Source organism: Manacus vitellinus, unplaced genomic scaffold (assembly GCF_001715985.3).
Source record: "Manacus vitellinus isolate BGI_N305 unplaced genomic scaffold, ASM171598v3 scaffold_2_pilon, whole genome shotgun sequence".
In the NCBI taxonomy this organism is placed as follows: Eukaryota; Metazoa; Chordata; class Aves; order Passeriformes; family Pipridae; genus Manacus; species Manacus vitellinus.
The window spans coordinates 48,234,708-48,253,951 of NW_021940208.1; the positions used below are offsets into that span (position 1 = coordinate 48,234,708).

At 35.9% G+C, this 19,244-nt stretch overlaps 1 protein-coding gene across 1 annotated transcript in view; it reads left to right on the forward strand.

Annotated features, from left to right (window-relative positions):
- The window catches only part of PCCA (propionyl-CoA carboxylase subunit alpha), a 270,550-nt gene that overhangs the window by 114,747 nt on the left and 136,559 nt on the right, over positions 1-19,244 (forward strand). Inside the window, exons 14-16 of the mRNA XM_029960846.1 lie at positions 2,313-2,381; positions 3,185-3,260; positions 13,895-14,005. Of these exons, the coding sequence (XP_029816706.1) occupies positions 2,313-2,381; positions 3,185-3,260; positions 13,895-14,005 (256 nt within the window). The remainder of the gene's footprint in view (positions 1-2,312; positions 2,382-3,184; positions 3,261-13,894; positions 14,006-19,244) is intronic.

Genomic DNA, 19,244 nt, shown 5'->3' on the forward strand with positions numbered 1-19,244 from the left:
CTGTAGGTATTCCTAACTTGAATTTGATGTACTAGTAGTTCATTGTAGGGCTGAGACATAGATTGTGCTTTCGTTTTTTTTAACCTCTTAAGCATTTTTTATCTTTCATTTTACTGTTGTCCTACTGTAATAACACATAAGGATAATACAACAGCAAAGTGTTGGGCCTGTAATAGGAATGAGCTCTAGGATAGAGCAGGATCTTGAACCCTAGCCTTTCCTTGATATTTTAAATAGTGGCTAAAAGAAAGGAAGTATGTTAAGCAGAAGTAAATGCTGGAGGTCTGGTAAATATTGCTGTTGTTTATCAAGTTCAACACATTACGATGAGTATCTGTTGAATTAGGGTTTCTTTTTCATCCAATATTCATTAAGTTCTGTCACACCATATAGTTTATAAAATCACCTACTGTTACCAGCCTCTGAAAATGTAAGCACCACAGGGAGAACTGAAGATGGTATAAATGTATTGCTTTTCTGCTGTCATTTTTTCAGTCATCTTGAATTTATTTTATGAAAATTAAACTTCTACAGGGGACTCCAGATTTTTTTTAAAAGGAAATTATGCAATAGTTTATAAAAAATGTTAAACTTTTTTAGGATATTGTACATAGGGAAAAGTGTGAAGAAATGAAGCTAAGACATACACTGCATGTTTTTTCTGTAATATTGATATGTCTGAGCTACCTTCTTGTCAGTAGCTAATGTTAAATGTACCTCATGTAGGTAGCAGGGAGCCCAGTTAAGCATAGATAAAGCACTTTCAGATAAGATGTGATTAAAGTGGTAGAGAAGCAATACTGCCTTATATATGAATAAATATGCTAAACAAACACAAATAAAGAAGAAATTATATATAAATATGTAAGCATAAATATATAAATATAAATTTATTAATAAGCAGATTTATTTGTAAAGTAAAGATAATGTCCTAAAAACTAGTCAGACAGTGTTTCTTACTGAAGAAAGTGAGTACACCTGCTAGGGTATCTTTTTATGTCACTTGGATAATAAAGTCATCATCATGCCCTCATGTGGATTCTGTAGACAAGAGGTTCTACATGTGGTCCCTTGATAATTGCCTAAATTAAAATATTAAAGGCCTAACAGCCGTTACATTGACCTTTTTCTGCCTTGCTGCAGACAGATGAGCTGCTGTTTATTACAAAGGTTCCTTCCCACAGGTGAAGATTTAAGTGAGATTCCAGGACCCTCTTTCCCACCCCCTTTACAATGTGGTGTATCGGAGCCCTGCTGCTTCAACAGCTTTGATTAGAGCCCTCCATCCTGATGATCCCCAGAATGCGTTTATCACTCTCGAGTTATTTTGATTATTTTTTAAAAAATATTTCAAATTCCAGAATCAACAATTTAATAAATATTTATTCCCCAGAAATGGCTCATTTGAAAAGTTTTATATGGCTAACCTCATTGTTACAGTGATGAAATCAAACTGAGAGATGAAAACAAGAATCAGCAATATACTAACTCACTTGTTGGCTGGTTAACAGCAATCAGACTCTTCAAAAGAAATTTTTGAACTTGTGTTATTTTTTTCCATGAATATTGCAGAATCAGAGCTTTAATTGAGGCTGTGTCCTTACAAAGCAAAGCCATGGAAAAAGCTGTGTAAACATTAAAGCCTCAGGGGAACAGCAGCAACAGAAAAAAAATGTTTTACAGTTGAGAGGGTGAGGCAGAGAAGGAAAGTGTTACAGACATGAAAACCACAGGATCAGTATTCCTATGGAGCTGATAAAGCAGAACTCCAAAGTTCCTGCTGAATGCTCTCTACTTCTATTCCTACTGAAGCCCTTGGAATAGCTGTAGTGGAACGTGAGGAATATGATTATATATAGATGCAGAAAGGGTGTGATTATAAGGGTCATCCTTCATGCCAATCAGAAAAATAATTACAACTGTGTTTTATTCCAGGCAGTAAATCGGAATTGGACATGTTCAGAGTTGAAGCCAATGTGTAACACCACCTAAATTGTTAGATCAAATTTAGTGTGTTTACTGTGCATTCTGGAGAACAAAAGAGAATTTTGACTATTGACTGAAGATTGCAGTCAAGTTTCTCTTAAAGGAGAGAATAATTTTCAAATGTTCCTGGTGGAAGAAAAAGCTTCCCTTCCCTCCTCTCAGATTCTCTGAAAAACAAATAATTATTTTAGTTCTTCCAGAGGGTAAAATGTACCTGATAAGCTTTGTGGGTGTTTGTTGTAAGGCTGATGGGTAGATTTGATCCTCGGGCTGAAATGTTTTTTTTCACACCAATATGTAATTATTTTTACTTCTTATTTTTGAAGGTACGTGTTGACAGTGGAATACAACAAGGAAGTGATATTAGCATTTATTATGATCCCATGATCTCAAAAGTGAGTTGATTATTGTTTTTCAATATTCTGAAAGTATGAAGCACTAATTCTATACATGAATCTTTTAAGTGAGAGCATGTTCAAGGATTGGTAAATCAGTATTTTGAAGGTACCAGGCATAACAGGCCTCAAGGGAATATAAGAGAAGTGAAGGGAAATGTGGAAGAAATTTACTATCACTTCTAAATAATTTTTTTTTACCTTTTGACACTGTAATTTATTTGTCTTGCAGTTTCTAACTCTTAAAAAGATTGTGATTTAAAAATCAGCCAGTACTGCCTGATTTAGATGCTGCCAATCTATCTCTGTTAACATAGTCTAACCAGGATGAAAATGTCAATAATTCTGGCTTCCAAAAAGAAGCATTGAAAGAAATGGTTGATAGTGTCTCTTAGTGTTTGTTCTTATGAATCAGTAACATATTGGTAAAATTAAAATATGACATCATAGTCAGAGTTCAGTTGTCAAAAAAATTACATCTTTTGAAGTTGGTTAGGCATTATGAGTCAGGAGAGTAAACTTGGATATTGAACCTTTGCTCTGATTTTTCTGAGAGCTTGTTTAAATGATTAAATTTGTATGAAGGAAAAATGATTGGCCTTCTTTGAGTGAATGGGTTAAGATATCTTAGTTTTTTCTTGATGTTTCAGGGAGCCTCTGAAGCACAGATACAGTAATGTGCAAGAAAGGGTTTTGTGACTGCAGAAGTTCTGCAAATCATTTTCATTTTTAAATGCTATTCAGATTCTAGAGGCAAACATTTAATTTCTAGGTGACGTAAATACCTTTTTTTTTTTCTTTAGCTGATTACCTATGGCTCTAATAGAGCTGAAGCACTGAAAAGAATGGAAGAGGCTTTGGACAATTACGTAATTCGAGGTAACTAGAGAAATTTGGATTCCTAGTGTGGTAGGCTGTCATCTATTTCAAGAAAACAGCTTGAAAATGTAGTAATTAGCAAATTGAGTAAAGTTCCTGCTTCTTAAGTGCAAATTAAAATGGGAGAAGCTTGTGTTAATTAAGCTGAGAAGATACATCAACTGTAAAGAGCCAATTTTTTCATCCATTTTTTCCTTGAATATTATGAGATAAATATTTAAATAATTTCCTTAAACTCATAGTTCTCACAGAATGGTAGCATATAATTGATTTATTATGTCGTAGAGGGGAAAAAAGGCCACTGTACTGTAAGAACTTTAAAGTAGTTGCCATTTTATAGGAGTTATGTATATTGATAGTAGATATCACAATGCAGTATTTAATTGTGTATGTATATATTTTTGTTATTTTCAAGGTAAGTGTTTAGGTTTGGGCAAATACAGATGCAGACTGTTGGTCAGCATGTGTTTCAGCTCTTGCTGGCTGACTGCGTAGGAGATGTAGCTGTTCTTCCAGCCTTTCCAAGCAGCAGGGGTGAATCAGCCCTGACCCTTTCATTCTTACTAGGTTTTAGTGAGGGAGGTCATGGTTTGTGTGGGAAAAATCTTTAGGTCTTCCTTATGGAAAATAGGAAGGACAACTCAGGATAAGAGAGGTAAAAATTTCTGTAAAAGTTTCTGTAAAACTTGGTTTGGCTTTAATGCTGGCTGCTGAATACTACAGATGCCGTATCATACTTGAAAGATTTATATATCTAGGGGAAAATGAACAGCCTTCTACCACAGGGTAGCTAGATACATGGTAGAATTGGCCATTGTAAATGAACTACTAACTCTAAAGTGGGTTTTATATTGGTGCAACTCGAGCCATTAGGCTATTGCAATACAATGTGCTGATGTAATCCCCTGCTGTATAACAGCTGAGTAAATTTATATGACAGAGAAATTTATACCACTGTAGTTGACTGATGTGAGGTGGGATTTTTTGGTTTTGTTTTTTGTTGGTGTTGTTTTTAACAGAAACAGGCTCTGGATTCACACTGAGTTGTATTAATAGCAAGTGATGCTTAGAGGTATTATATTTAATGAGACTATTGCAATTGTGTGGGAAGCATCATTTTTTATTGTGTGCTATAATGTGGGATGGAACCTGATCATTTGTCCTTAGGTGTTTTACACAGATGTGTATGTAGCTAATAACAGTTCCACAGATATATAAATGCCTTTAAAGGATGTGACACTTTACACCAGAAAAGTACTAATTTGTGTTCTTGAGGTTTTTATAGTCTTTTTATTAGTGTACATGTATGAATTTGTTTTCACTTCTGATATCTCTGTAGTATTTCTATCTGAAAAAAGCTTTTAATCTATTAAATATATTGAAAGAGATAATACATGGACTACAGGGAGGGAATGTTTTCTTTTTTAAAGTACTGCAAAGCACAAAATGAAATGTACCATACATTTCAAAAGTAGATGAATTTTCAGAACACATTTTTAGTTTTAGTGGCTAGTGGTTTCTATTTGAAAACCAGCGGGATTTTTGTGTAGTTTTAAACAGCTGGTAGTTTCTTCTCAGTGTTCAGTTGAAATGGAAAATTTGTGGATAATAAAGTATCTTTTACCTATGATTCTTGATAGTGTAGTTGGTAGAAACTGTCCAGTCTGTAGTGTTCTAAACTGCATTGATGTGTGCAGAACTCCTTTTTTTCTAAAATGATTGTGCATGATTTTACTTTAAAATGTTAGGTGGTATGTAACACAATATTAAACCACCTTGATCTTATGTAAAGTGCCTTACATGAACCTTTTCCATAACAGAGTTTTTGTTAGCAGTAAAAGACACGAAATAGTTTTTAATCTAGTTTTGAAGTTACTTGGTTTTATGTTTGAATAGCAAGCTGGTACATAACTAGAGATTACCATAATCTTCCTGAATAGTGTGCTTCAGATTCCTATTTCAGAACACAGCCCTCTTGCCCTCCTGATTTCCTGGGAAGCAGCATTTATGTTTGTATTGTGTTTTAGAGACTGTGTGTTTTTTCCCTGTAAGTTATAAGTCTCTTCTGAGTTACAAAGCATTTTAGTTAAGTAATACCAGCTGAAGTCAGTGTCAGTTGTACTGATAATGTACACTGTGAGAATTTTAGATTTAAATTCCCAAGGATTGCAATTTCCATAAACAAAGATCCTTGTTCACTCACATAGGGTGGGAATGGGATAGGGTGACTGGGTAACAGGTCAAGGACCATGCAGTGGGTAGCTTAGGGACTGCTAATGGAGAATGGAGTCTTTCCCATCACTTCTGTGTCACCAGTTCAAAGCAGGCAAAAGTTGGTAAGGACTTTTAGTCACTACTGTTTTGATAGTTGCTTACTGACCTGCGTGAAATCAGTGGTTTTTATCCAGTTCTTAGAAGACAAGTGTCCTCTTGGAGCAAATGCCACCGTATAATATCATTCATGGCGGTCCCATTAGAGAATCCAGGACTGAAGTAGCACAATGACCCTCCAGGAGGGTGACTCATCCAGGCTGAGTTGAGACATGCTGGCAGTGTGAAATGCAAGGACTTTGCTGTATGAGCAAACATTCAGTTTCTACTGCTGTGACTTCAGGATATCCATAAGTTACCCCATTGCTTTTTAGCTCCATTCAGCTTACAGGGAACAAGTCCTCAGACTACAGTCTTTATTGACTTGTTTTCTAGGACCAGATAGTACCTGGCCTTGAATTCGTGGTTTAGCTGTCCTTCCCGGTTAGATCTGCCTGACAACATCATGAAGGAAATCAATTAAATTAAAAAAAAATAGTCTAATATTTGTAAAGAAAGCAGACTTAAGCAAAATTGGACTTAAGCAACCAAGGCTGCCTCATATAGTGCCTGTAATAGCAGTATCTTCATTATAAATGTTGAATAAATCAAATTGGGATATTTGCAACAATACTGTGCCCTGAAAATGCCTGTTGCCTTAACACTTTATTACGTTTTTGGCTGGTGACAACTTGTGCACACTGAAATAAGAAATAATATAGTCTCTTCATTGGTAGATTCTAAAAGTGTGACTAAGTCAAGACTGCGTCAAGATAGATTAAATGTGGTCATGGGAATGTAATCTCCATCTTTTTCCTCCACTGAAATATCTCCATTGTTATTAACGGGAGTAGATGAAAGTCTAGGATAGCACTTTTTTCAGTTGTGTATTGGATTAAATGATCTCTTGAGGTTCTTTACAGTCTAAATTGTTCTGACTGGAACTGACTCCTCTGTTGAGACTTATGAATCAGAAAGGATCTAAGTAGGTAGCATTTTTATCTCTCGGTCTTCCAGTGTAGTTCAGGGACGATTCATGTTAAGGGTCCAACCCAGATTTGTCTGAAGAAGATGTGCTTCTTGTTTTGTCCAGTAGTTACTGGAGAATTTGTCAATACTCAAAAGTTGGAGATGCCAGTCAAGCACAGAGGCACTGCTGCTCATCAGGATGAGGCACAAATTGTTTCCTGTGAGCATGGGCTGTTGTTAGTAGTTCATCTCTCTTATTTTATGATACTTTTTTCAGAAACTTTGTTTTGCTTTTCTGTTTAATTTGAACAACAGAAATAGGGTATTGAAACAATGCCTCTCAATGTATCTACTGTGTGTGTAGACATGATATGGTATGATTTCCTTTTTCTAAAATTTTAGCATATGTTTGTCATGTATTTTCTGATGCTGCATAATGTGTTCATTTCACAGAATCAGCCAAGTTGAAAAAGACCTCTGAGATTTAGTCCAGCCTTTTACCTGACACCACCTTGTCAAAGGCATATGTAAAATCCAGTATGAAGTTCTGGAAAGTTTATTTATGAATGTTGTTTTTATTTATTTAGATAAAAGAAATGATTATGCTTATGCAGCAAGTGGAACTGATTATTAATTCACTAGAGGTCTGATGGACAGATAGCTCATATCCTTGAGTGCAGAGATTCCTGTAATCTTTCCTTTGACCTCTGTTCGCTTTTTATCTTCCCTGTGCATTCAAATGTAAAGCAGTAACATGAAATTAACAGTCTTCGTGTCAAGTCAACTGTTCTCTGAGTTCCTGCTTGCTATGTGGAGAGAGCAAGGTAGTAGACCATTTGAGAGAAAGAAGAGTGGAAAAAGGAACATCTGAGGAAAGCATAAGCAGCAGATAGAGCAAGGAGTAGAAATGAGGGGGAAATAAGGGAACCACCAGCTGGGAATGGAGAATTGTCCAGCGTAGGGTAAAAGAGCAAACATAAAATAGAAAAGAGAAAAGTGGTAAATAATTGTGGTGAATGTCTGAGGCGAAGGGGAATATAGAAGTTAACTCTGATATGAGGGGAGACCTGCCAGAACAGTGGCAGCAGAACTGTTGTCTTGAGTTTTGGCAACCATAAACATTAACTGGGAGGAAAAAGAGTGCTGTGCTTAGTGTTCTGAGAAGGGCTTGGCTTTCCAAGAGTCACAGAATGGGTCAGGTTGGAAGGGCCCACAGTGGGTCATGTGGCCCAACCTCCCTGGATCATCCTAGAGCACAAGAAAAAGCCCTCAACTTTAATTTTAGTATTTTATAATTTATTTCAAATAATTTAATTTCAGATACAAAACTTTTCACAATAAACTTTATTTTGGATCCAAACATCATAAAGTACTGAATGATTTTGTTTTAACTTAAAAGGCTTATCTCAATGGCAGTATACTTGTAAGTTTTACATTCTCCTGTATTCTGATCCCATGGAAATATGCAAGTGTGCTCATTGGTATTGTGAACAAAACAATCTTTGTGTGTAAGCCTATTTAACTGCAAAACTGCATATAGTGTTTGTTCTTAAAAAAGAAATGAGCCTTGTTTTTTCTGGTTGTGCTTTTGAAAAGTGCTGCAACAGGTCATACAACTGAACTGTGGAATTTCCCTTTTGCATAGCAGAGGTAACACACTGGTACATCTGCAAGAGTATTTGTGTTCTCACCTTTGCAATAGGGACCAGCAGGTTCCCAAGTGTATCAGTATGGAAACTGAAATTGGAGAAGGGAAAGAATCAAGTTTAGGTTGAAATCATTAGAAAGGACCATTTCAGGATGCTTAGTAGCATCAGCTTGGAGTTCAGATGGTAGCATGAGGGAAGATGCTGCTTCTGTTTCTCTTCTTCTTTTCTTAAGCCAGTGACAAGGGAGGGAGTGGGAATGGCAACTTGTCAGTGGAATGTTATGGTGTGTAATTTAGGAAGGGTTATAGTTTACTGCTGTCCTGTGGAAAAGAAAGAGGGAAGAACAATTGAAGTACAGGTAAAAGAGGAAGGCAGTCTTATTGGTGCAGAATAGAAAAATAAGGTACCTTTTCTGTCACGTAAGTTTTTGTTTTTGTTTGTGTGGTTTTTTCTCTCTTTTATTAAGGGAAAAAGACTTGTGGCAGTGAAAAACAAGAAATGCAATGTGCCAGGTTGAGGAGTCATTGAAAGACAAGTGCTATTATTTCTAGTTATGGCACTTAGGGTTAAAGTTGTCCTAGTGTTCTATTCCCCATCTTTAGAGTAAAAGGATGGCTGAGGAGAGGATGATGGCAGAATGGCCATTCATTTTCTTTCACTTGTTCTTGACAAAGCCTGCTTAACTTCTGCTTCCAATTATTCTACTGATTCAAACATTCATATGTGTTTGCTAATCCTGTAAATAATGGTCTGCTTACTCTTGCTAAGAAGTTCAGAACTACATGCAGTACAAAATCTAGTTTCAGTTTGAACTTGTTTTTTTACAGTAGGATATTACCATATATTATCTGCTTTTACCCCTTTATTCTGAGTTCTGTGATCTCCAGACCTGAATATCTGAAAGAATTGTTGTTTTAATTGAAATACATGTTCAACTCTGAGGGTCAGTGCTGTAATGATACGATGTGAGAATTTTATGTGGATGTTTGTGTATTAAAATTACAAAGCTAAAAACTCTATTTTTCTTGCTTTTGGGATGGGACTTTGTATGCATATAGCCTGCTCTGAAGTGAATTGTAGCAAAACACAAACTTTGAAAGACAATTAAACAGTTCAATGTTGAGGGTTTGGGGGAATATTATGAAAACTTTTGGAATTGCAAATGTGGAGGCTAGCTGGGTAGTAATAATGGACTTGAGAAGTTCATGTGTTGAAAGTAAGTGGTGTTTTCATAGTCTGTGCAAATCGGATAATGTTCTTGTTTTAAGTGGACAGTAATGTAATCAGTGTTTCATAATGCTCAGTGTAGAGCTTAGTTAATATTTTTTTAATATTTTGTTTATAGAAACAGGATGCCTTCTAAGCTTCATCACATTTATTCTTATTGAGCATTTAAATTGTTGAGGGATAATTTAGCTTTGCTGGATTTTTAAAAAGAGAAACCTCTACTACTGTACTCCACACGTTGGTTTTGCAATCAGTATGTATGCAGATAAAGTTACTTCTGTTCCACTTAGCACAATTTGAAATTATCAGCAAGTTAAGTCTGCTCAACTGCTTATCTACAGAGAGGCATGTAGTACTCCAATTAAGTTTGTGGATAAATGCAGATTTGTGTTTGCAGGCATCAAGATGACAGAAGCTTAATACTGTAAAAAGGCTAATCAACACTGAATATGTTTAGTGTCAGTAAATATTTATAGTGAAAACATTGCCTATGGTTTTGTGCCTTGGCATTCCAACTTCTGATTTTTAGTGAGTAAAAATGTGGTGTGATATCCTTTTCATAAACCTACTATAAAATTAGTTTTCTATAAAATGGATTTTATTATCGTGTTGCTGTTTTCTTGTGAGGACAGCTTAGGAGTTAGGCTACATTTTGTAAGTTAGTGAAAAATCTGGTATACTTAGAGTTTTTAAGGCAGAGAATGAGGAAGGGAAGGAGGCACGATAGAGACAGGCAGTACAGAGAGTAATTTCTTCTGATTCTAATTTATTTTTTTTTAATGAGGGCTTCTTCAAACAGGGTTTGCTAATAAGCTTTGGGGAACAGTGTGATTATTTAGTGTGTTCCTGTATTCATTAGGCAATAACTACAATTTAACTGGAAAATTAATGGAACCTCAGGATACATATTTTATATAAAGCATATGAATATATAATTTTTAAAACTTTCATTAGATCTCCAGAAGTTAAATGCTGATGTGCTCTCTTTTAGAAGTGTATTCTGGAAAATGGTGTGTAAAAATTGAAAACCAAGAGGTATATCTTAAACTGAGCTTCTACTGATGTAATGTTTTATGAAGAATACAACCAAGTGAAATGAAACAATAGAGGTACAAGGAACAGTGATTATTATTTTTTATTGTATTTTGACTTAAAGGGAAGAAGAATATAACTGTTACTACAGTTCTGCATCAGTCTTAATGTAAAAAAGATGGTGCTGAAGTGAAATTTTGTTTTCTGGGGGGAAATAAATTGATATAGTTAAGGATTTTGTTTGTTTGTTGAAAATGTCATGGCTTGTCACGCTAACAAATGTGATTTTGTTCCTGGCAGACTGTAGACCTGGTCAAGAAAAAGCAAAATTCCCTGAAAACCACTGCAACATAAATACAATATACTTCAGTTTAGTGTCTAACTTTGCATGAAATAAGCACTGCCTGTTAGCCTCTGTTTGATCCTGTGAGAGTGTGAGGCTAATGTCTGGCCAGTGTTTTGGAAGCAGCAGGTAGTCAGGAGCAAGCTGCTCTAGGGGTCCATATTTCTGTAGCCTAGCAGTTACTTACACACAGATGGAGACCTTATGAACTTTGACAGAGGTCACGCTAAATTGCAAATCTAAAACTTCTAGACTTCTGAAGGATTACACTGGTACTTTTTTTTTTAAAAAAAAAACCCGTATGATTTGGAACATCACTAAAGGTATCAACTTAGTCTTGAGAAGCAGATCAACCATGCAGTCATTGCTCACATAATGATCACAGGGACTGATAAAGATAGCCTTTCTTGATACTTTAAAGGGAAACTTGTGTATTAAATTTTTAGTTTGCGTATGTAAAATATATGTCATATTGCTTCCCAAGCACCTAGGCTTGTCTGTTTAACTTATTAGAGGAATTTTGAAGTTTAAAAACATTACAGAGGCCTCTGTTTTTTTGGTGCACACGAGTTGGAAATAATTAAAAATACTCATAGTACTTTTTTGATTTTTAGGTCTTTTTGGGCAGTCAGTTGAGAAAACAAGCTCTGTCATCTGTCATCAACCATCGTCTCACCAGGGATCTTATAGCAGTTAAGGAAAGAAAAATGTGAGATGATCTGGTTACACATTGTAGCATGTTTAAATCCTGGATTCAAAGTTGGGCAGTGTTGAAAAGCTCCTCATTGTCTTTGAATTATAGTCCTGAATCTGTGCTTGACAGATAAAGTCTCTCTGATATTTCAAGTTACTATTCAAATCAGAAATTTTGTGGGGAATTTTAGCAGCCAAAGCCAGACGTTCTTTGTTTCTGAGTTATAGTCATTTAGCATAAGATTTTTAATTTTTTTTTGCTTAGTGGAGTTGCAGTGTGAGTTTCATTCAGTGTTTATGAAATCAGGGTCTGTGAATGATTATTTATGTTGCAGGCAACAAAAGGAAGCTGATCTTTTAATCAAATGGACAAATTTTTATCATGTCATCATTGAACTAGTTCTGTAATGTGCTACTTAATGGCTCATGAACTAGTCTCTAAAGCTGTGACTTCAGGATTCAATGAGACTGACGCAGTGTGTTGAAAGTGGTTTCAGTGATGACCACACATAGAGCTTGAAAATTCACACCAGCAGACTAGTAGGGGAAGAAAGCCTTGAAACTGTTTGAGCTGGTCTGCATATAAAATAACAAGAATGTTGTTCATGCTTCTAAACTGGAAAAACACAAGAAAAAGAAGTAGAAGGGCAAAAGAATTTCCTTCTGTAGCCACGGCACTTTGCATTTGCTGTGTTGCTATTATCTTTGCTGTGGTGAGATCTTGATAAAGGAAAAAATTCCAAATAACTTAATTTACAGTTGAAATACTTGAGTTTACAATGAATTATTATTCAGTGTTATTTAAAATTAAAGGTTTTAGAAAAAAGTGCAAATAACTTTGAGTCATGTCATCATTAATCATAATCATGTCATCACAATCATAATAACTTGTAAGTAAGCATATCTAAAGTTGAAGTTCAGAATTTTGTGGTTTACAAGAGATCTGAATGTGTAGATAGATTTTTACAAAATAAAAATGTTTTGTGATGTGCTCTGCATTTTCTACTTCATGGTGTGTAGCTAAAGCCAAAGTTCATATGACCTGGCAAACACAATGTGATTTGGGGTTACCTGTTCCTCTGACATTGAGAGGAAAGAATGTGAATTACTTTGTATTTCCTGAGGGATGAGAATGTGCACAGCTGAGGTTGGATAACCTCTTTCCCATAGCAGCTTCCTCATTTCTCTGTACCTGGAATAGATCCACACCTGCAGCCACCCATGCGATGCTCCTGAACTGCATGTCTGTTTCAGCTTCCCTTAAGAAATATTAACGTATATGAGCCAGTGTTATTCTGTGTAATCATACTGGGATTGAACTCTCATGGCTCTTCAGATTTTCTGTTCAATCTCTTTCTAAAATTGAGAAGAAAGTGAGATAAAGATGGTGGTTTTCTTAGCTTAAACTTTTCTTATCTTAAACTTTCCCTTCCCATGTGCTACTCTCTGAAGAGAAAGTATCTTCTTTTTGAAAATTATTTGCAGTAAGGAGAAGGCAATTTAAATGATCTATGGATTTTTTTTTCAGTTTTTTTTTTTTTACCACCTTTCCTCTCCAAACTCCTATAAAGACTTCCTTGTATTTAGTATTACAGGGAAATAACTTTTAATGACCATCATATTCAGACTGAGAAGTGGAATGAAAGGAGATGAAGAAATTCAGAAAAAATAAAGCAATATAATATTCAAAGAAATTAAAGGGCAAAGCTGGCTATAAAGGCTCTATAATAAATAATTTTTAAATTAAAGAAATAATTTTGGGGGGGGGGGGGCAAATGCCTAAGAGGGTCATGGAGTAGTGCTAAAGGGGAACTGGGGCATTCAATAAAGGAATTGACCAGGCAGGGTTGGATAAAGGTACATATGGAGGAAGCCATGAGTTTCTTTGTTCCACAGGAGTCTCTTATGAGTTACACATTATACAAATGTTGTAAAATTATATGTTAAGTGGCAAAACTTTTTACTGTATTTCATTATTGTGACTGAGGTGTAGCATGGTGCATATCTTCCATACAGGAGTCATTGGAATCGAGTTAATATTTACTGTCATGAAATGGCTAATCTGTCATTTCAAACAGATGGCTCTGGTCTTGCCTACATCTTCTAGAACTGAGCTAAAAGTCTCTTGGTTGTGCTTACTGTCCTTGATTTAACTAGGTGTTTGAATTAGGTTTCATGAGGTGAAAATTTAGATTGTTTACTTTGATTAAACTGAGTGTTTAAGAGGGGTGTCTTGAGGCAGGAGTGAAACAAAACTGATAAATCTACATTAATTACATCAGTACTGTGGTATCAAAGTTGTGAACAAGTATTTATTCCAGAATAAGAGTTCATATTTTTATAAATTGTTTCCTAATGTAACTTGTGATAATTGTTATCTGATTTTGTATTGATTTGCTTTTTGTTTTCAGGTGTGGCTCACAATATTTCTTTACTGCGAGAAGTGATCATCCATCCACGCTTTGTTCAAGGAGACATCAGCACTAAATTCCTTCCTGAAGTCTATCCTGATGGTTTTAAAGGTTTGTTCTATTTGGAAATGTTTCGTTTTTTCTTGAGCAGTGTTGTTTCTGATTATTACTCCATTATATTTTTAGACTGATAGTGTTCCCAAATCAGTCATTACTTTTTCCTCAAATATATCTATGCATACACATAATTAGAGTTTTTAAATAATGCATAACATAGGTGAAATAGTTAATGTCTTTATTTTCAAGAAGGCAGAATACATACTCCTAGTAAGTGAAATACACCCATAGTCAAGAAAAACAATTTGTATGTGATAAGAAATATGTAAAATAAACATAAATTCAATTCTGCCATGCTATTGTGCTTTGTTACAGACAGTGCTTCTACTGTTAACTATAGTCAGGTAAAGTTTCTTTTTACTCAGCACTGTTGCTACTTCATTGAGTTTGTGCAGCACCTTCAGAATTGCCTTTTGGCACCTGTTGTTTTCACTGTAGACTTGTCTGGAGGATCTGGCATTTTATCAGAGTATTTCAGTAATCTGGTCTTATTACACACAGTAATGGGCATCACCTTGAAATTATTAACTTGTACACTAGTTAACATAAACACAGATGCAAATGTTTCTTTACAACATCCTAAACTACTCAGTTTCAAAATGTTTAACAACTGTTGGTATAAAAATAAGTAAACAAATAGACTGGCTTCCTTTCACAAGGATCAAATTTTAAAAGGTTGTCTTCTCTCTTAACCACTCTGCTCTAGATGCTTTCTTGACCTATGTGGTCAGAGACTCAGTCCTTCCATACAGATATCTCACCTTTGCTGGCATTCATCAGGCAGAATATCTTCCTTATTTAAAAAAAAAAGAAGACAATGTTAATAGTTCATCATTCATGGGTCCTTTATGAATCCCATGGAGATTCTTTTTCGTCCAGTCATCATTAATCCAATGTGGCAGAACCCTCATCCGACTTTGGAGACAGCACTGCCAGATTGGCAGTCACTGGACATGACTGGCACCTTGCCAAATTCTAGTCTCATTAAGAAGCGGAACAGATTTTTCTTACCTCAGGACTATGAGTTCGTGGATGACTAATCTTTGCACCAGAACTACTTTATATCATGATGTAATTGGCAACTCCGTGTGTAATACAGTCCTACACGTGGGATTAATGTGTCCAGCTTGTTATTGGCTCCTAAAACCACAGCAACAGGCCTTAGTCACCTTGAGTGGCAGTAAGCTTGTGATGGTTCAAGCTGAAAAGTTCCTTTGGTATCTTTGCTAAGGTGTATTTAACTAATCTTGGGGTAGCTCAGCTGGCTTCCATCCAGCATAGAATCAAGGGTACTCTGATCACCTGCTCTGAAGGCACAGTGCTGCTGTAGCTAGTCTCTCTCCCTTCTCTGACACGTCAGTACAGAATCTCATGTTCTGGGACTCTTCAGTCCTTTTCCTGAGCGGATTCAGTTCTTTAAACCACCATAAAAACTGCATCATTTTTTTACTGTTGCTGCTTTTGTTGGGGTAGTTTTTTTGTAACTTACTGGGTTGATTTATCTCGTGAAGGAATCTGGTGAACTTCTGTGGATGTGCAAAGTCAGTGGCAAGCTCAGAATGGGGAGAGGGGAATAGAGGACAAAGGCAAGGATGCAGGTGTCGGATAGGTCCATACCGTGTTATGAGGGGGCAGCCTCACCTGACACTCAACTAGGAACAATAAAAACATAAACCAAACAGTAGTATTGTATTAACAGATTCTTAAAGATAAGCTTTTGCTCTAGACACCAGAAGACACAAGAAAAGATATTATGACAGTTAAGAATAGAAACTTATGGATGGCACGTGTGAAATGAGTAGACTTTGTTCCTGCTGTTTGAAAAGTCTTGCTCATCTCCTTCCATGTATCAAACATGAGCATACATTAGCCTTCTTAGTGATAAAAAAATGCATGCATTGCATTGTATTTCAAATCAGGAGTACTTAGTCATGAATACTGGTTCAAAGCTCTCCAAAGTAATTGATAGCCCTTTTAATGATGTAGTTTGCACTGGAGACTTCTGGCTTAAAAAAAAAATTGGTCAGTTGAATTCGAGGATATTTTTTCAAGTACCCACTAAAAAATCTTTCTACAAATCCACAGACTCAAATGGGAACTGCTGAAGGCAAGCAAGGGTGCAGATGATGGGTAGAAGCTCAGCAACAGAAGCAAAGGCAAAAATTAACTTCCGTTTAAGTTCTCTAGTCACTTCAACTAAGTTTATAAGTACCCAGGGTAAACTTTGCTAGAAGGACTTGAAAATTTACGTAGCTTCATATATCTTAATATTGTTTATTGTAGAAAAAGATCTGGAATAATAATCTGAAAAATTAGAGCAATGCATAGCCAGTGTAGATTTGGAAATACTTAGAAATATGTGCTGTTATTAACAGTAGGAATTTATACCAGAAGTGTTTTATATTTGGAAAACTTAAGAAATAAAACAATTTTAGTAGAGATATGTGTGATATTAATAGCACAATTGGTGTGTTTCTTTTGTAAACTGTACAACTGCCACTGTTGGTCTGCATTGATAAGTAATGAATGTCAGCTGTGTTCTCTCTGGTGACTGCATGAAGTACTGGCCCATTTCTTATGTGCATTTTTCTTCAAATACAAATACCAACTTTAGTCTTAAGAATAAAACAATAAATGCTTTGTTTTCCAGTCTCATGTTCAAGGGTTCCGTTATAAATCCTTTATTAGAAGACTTTTACTGTAAGATAAAAAAAATTGAATTATTAGAAGTATCTTGGCTGCTTTTCCATTAACCTGCGATGCCCACTTCAAATTACATCTGGAATGGGAATGTTTAGTAATTTTCATGATTAGAGTTTAACTCTTTCTTCCCTTCCTTAAGTAAACAGTCATTAACAAACCCAGTTTTTTTATTCTAAGTTATTTTAAAATAATAGCCATGTGGAAACAAACCTTGTGCAAAGTATGATTAGTGTGGGAAAGCAGCTACTTTTGGTGTCTATGTGAGGGTGGATGGGCAGAGGGCTGGCTGGCAGTAGGTTAACTGTAGTGGGTTATTGCTCTGAGCACACATGCTTGTTTTGGGAGGAGTGCAGATCTGAGGGTGAGTGCAGCAACACTGATTAGGTCAGGTGACACAAATACATCTGTCTTAGAGTGGCTTCCAAGCACTTTGCTTATGGAAAAAAATGTTTACCAACCATGCAGGAGTCGGACGCACTGTCCGACAGCTTCCAAACAACCTGGGAAGACTGTACTTCCTAACCTTCCTGGTGAGAAAGGAATACACTATCTATTATCCCGATTTTATGGGCACAGAAACTATCTCTGTTTTCACAAAGATCCAAGAGGTGTCTTTGACAAAGAACAAATTAAACTCAAGGATCCTTAGTTTAGTACCCCCATTCATCAGATTATTCTTTGTGGTTCAGTCTGTTTCACAGTTAATATTTTCCTGGATATCTTTTTTAATATTGAGATTTTTTTTTATGTTCCACTCTTTCTGGTTATTAAATGATATTTCAAATATGCAGTCAGTCTCTCTGGGAGATGCATCATGTGCAAATGAAAAATGAGGCGTTTTCCAAGAGACTATCACAAAAGTTACAGCAAAGTAAGTTAAAAAAAAAAAGTTGTTTACTTCCCCTCTTCTAGCATGTTTAATTCACTTGAGTGGAGAGGAAGAACAGAAATTCTGATGGACAGTCCTTTAGGTTAATCCTTTATATTTCCTATAGTGAAGGGAATAAAGAGGAAGCACCTCTCTCCTGAAATGGTGTATTGACTCCAGAGACTGTGTATGGGGTGAAGACGTTTAGATACATTGTGTTTGTCATAATTATAAGGATTGGAGGAAACTATTACTTTGCTTAACTCAGCACTTACTAAAGCACCTCTGGAGTACTCTGTCCAGTTTTAACCCCCTCATGCTTGTAAGAAAGATGGCAGTAAAAACCAAAAATGAGTAAGTCTAGTGAAGAGCCACAAGGGTGGTGCTGGGGCTGGAACAGATAATCTGTAAGGAGCATCTGGGACAATCAGTCTTGTTTTGCCTGGAAACAAGAAAGCTTAGGGTGGACCTAATGACAGGACCTCAGAGGATATTCCTAGGAATATAAAGCTACACTCTTCAGTGAATAGCACAGCAAGAGTCAGTGGTCGTAAATTTGAGATTTTTAAGACATGACTGCACAAACGTCTGAGCAACCTGTTCTGAATTTGCTGTTGAGATTGCTTGGTGGGAAGGGGGACACATGGTGAATAAACTAAAGGCCTCCCAAGATCCCTTCAACATCAGTCATTCCATGATTCTCTTATGAGCAAAAGCACTATTTAGATGAATTGGGACTGCAAATATGACTTTTAAATTGAACTCTGGAGACTTTTGTTATTATTTGAAGGGAGTGAAATTCAGCTTCCCCTGTCTTGTGTTTCTGTTAGAAGAGGGAGGATGGTTGCTGTTGATTCTATGCATTTTCTCTTCACTAGAATCTAATCTTCGTCTTCATTTTATGAAGCTACTGGGTTGTAAAAAAGTTGACTTACCAGTTTATTTGATTTCTTTCTGGTAGGTGAGGCCAAAAAACCATTTCTTGGTGTGTCACTAATTCCTTTATAATTCAAAATAGTAGAGGTTTTGTTTCTGTATACTGTAGCATCCACTTAGAAGTGATCATGAGTTCTCTGAGATATACTTCTTCACTATTCTGAGTGGTTTGAGATTGCTTACACAGACAGTATTGTCTGTCTTTTACTGTGACTATCTGGGTGGAACAGAGCTCTGCTCAACTTCACAAGAAATGAAACCCTTAATAATATTCAACTTTTTCTGTCTCAGCCTACCCCTGGTATACAAGCCATCTGTAATGGTCAACTTCAAAATCCACTGGGGAAAAAACTTGAGCCAAAACAGAACCTAGGAATGATACTAAACATTGCCAGCATTGGTATGGATCTGAATTATGCATTACACTTTCCATCTTACCCATTTTACTTTTAATTTTTAGTCTTCCCAATCAGAAAACAGTCACTCTTCAAGTATTAAGTAACAGACTGGGGCACATAACCAGGGCTTGTTTGTTTTGTTTTGTTTTTTCCCTGTAATTGATAGTAGGAAACACATTTCTAGGACAAAATGCAAATGAGACTGTTATGGGAAAAATGACCTTTTATGTAATTTAATTTGAAGTTGGTTATGTAAAGTAATTGCATGAACCTTTTTGACTCAGCTTGGGGGATACTGGGATAATATTGATTTAAGCAATCATAACAT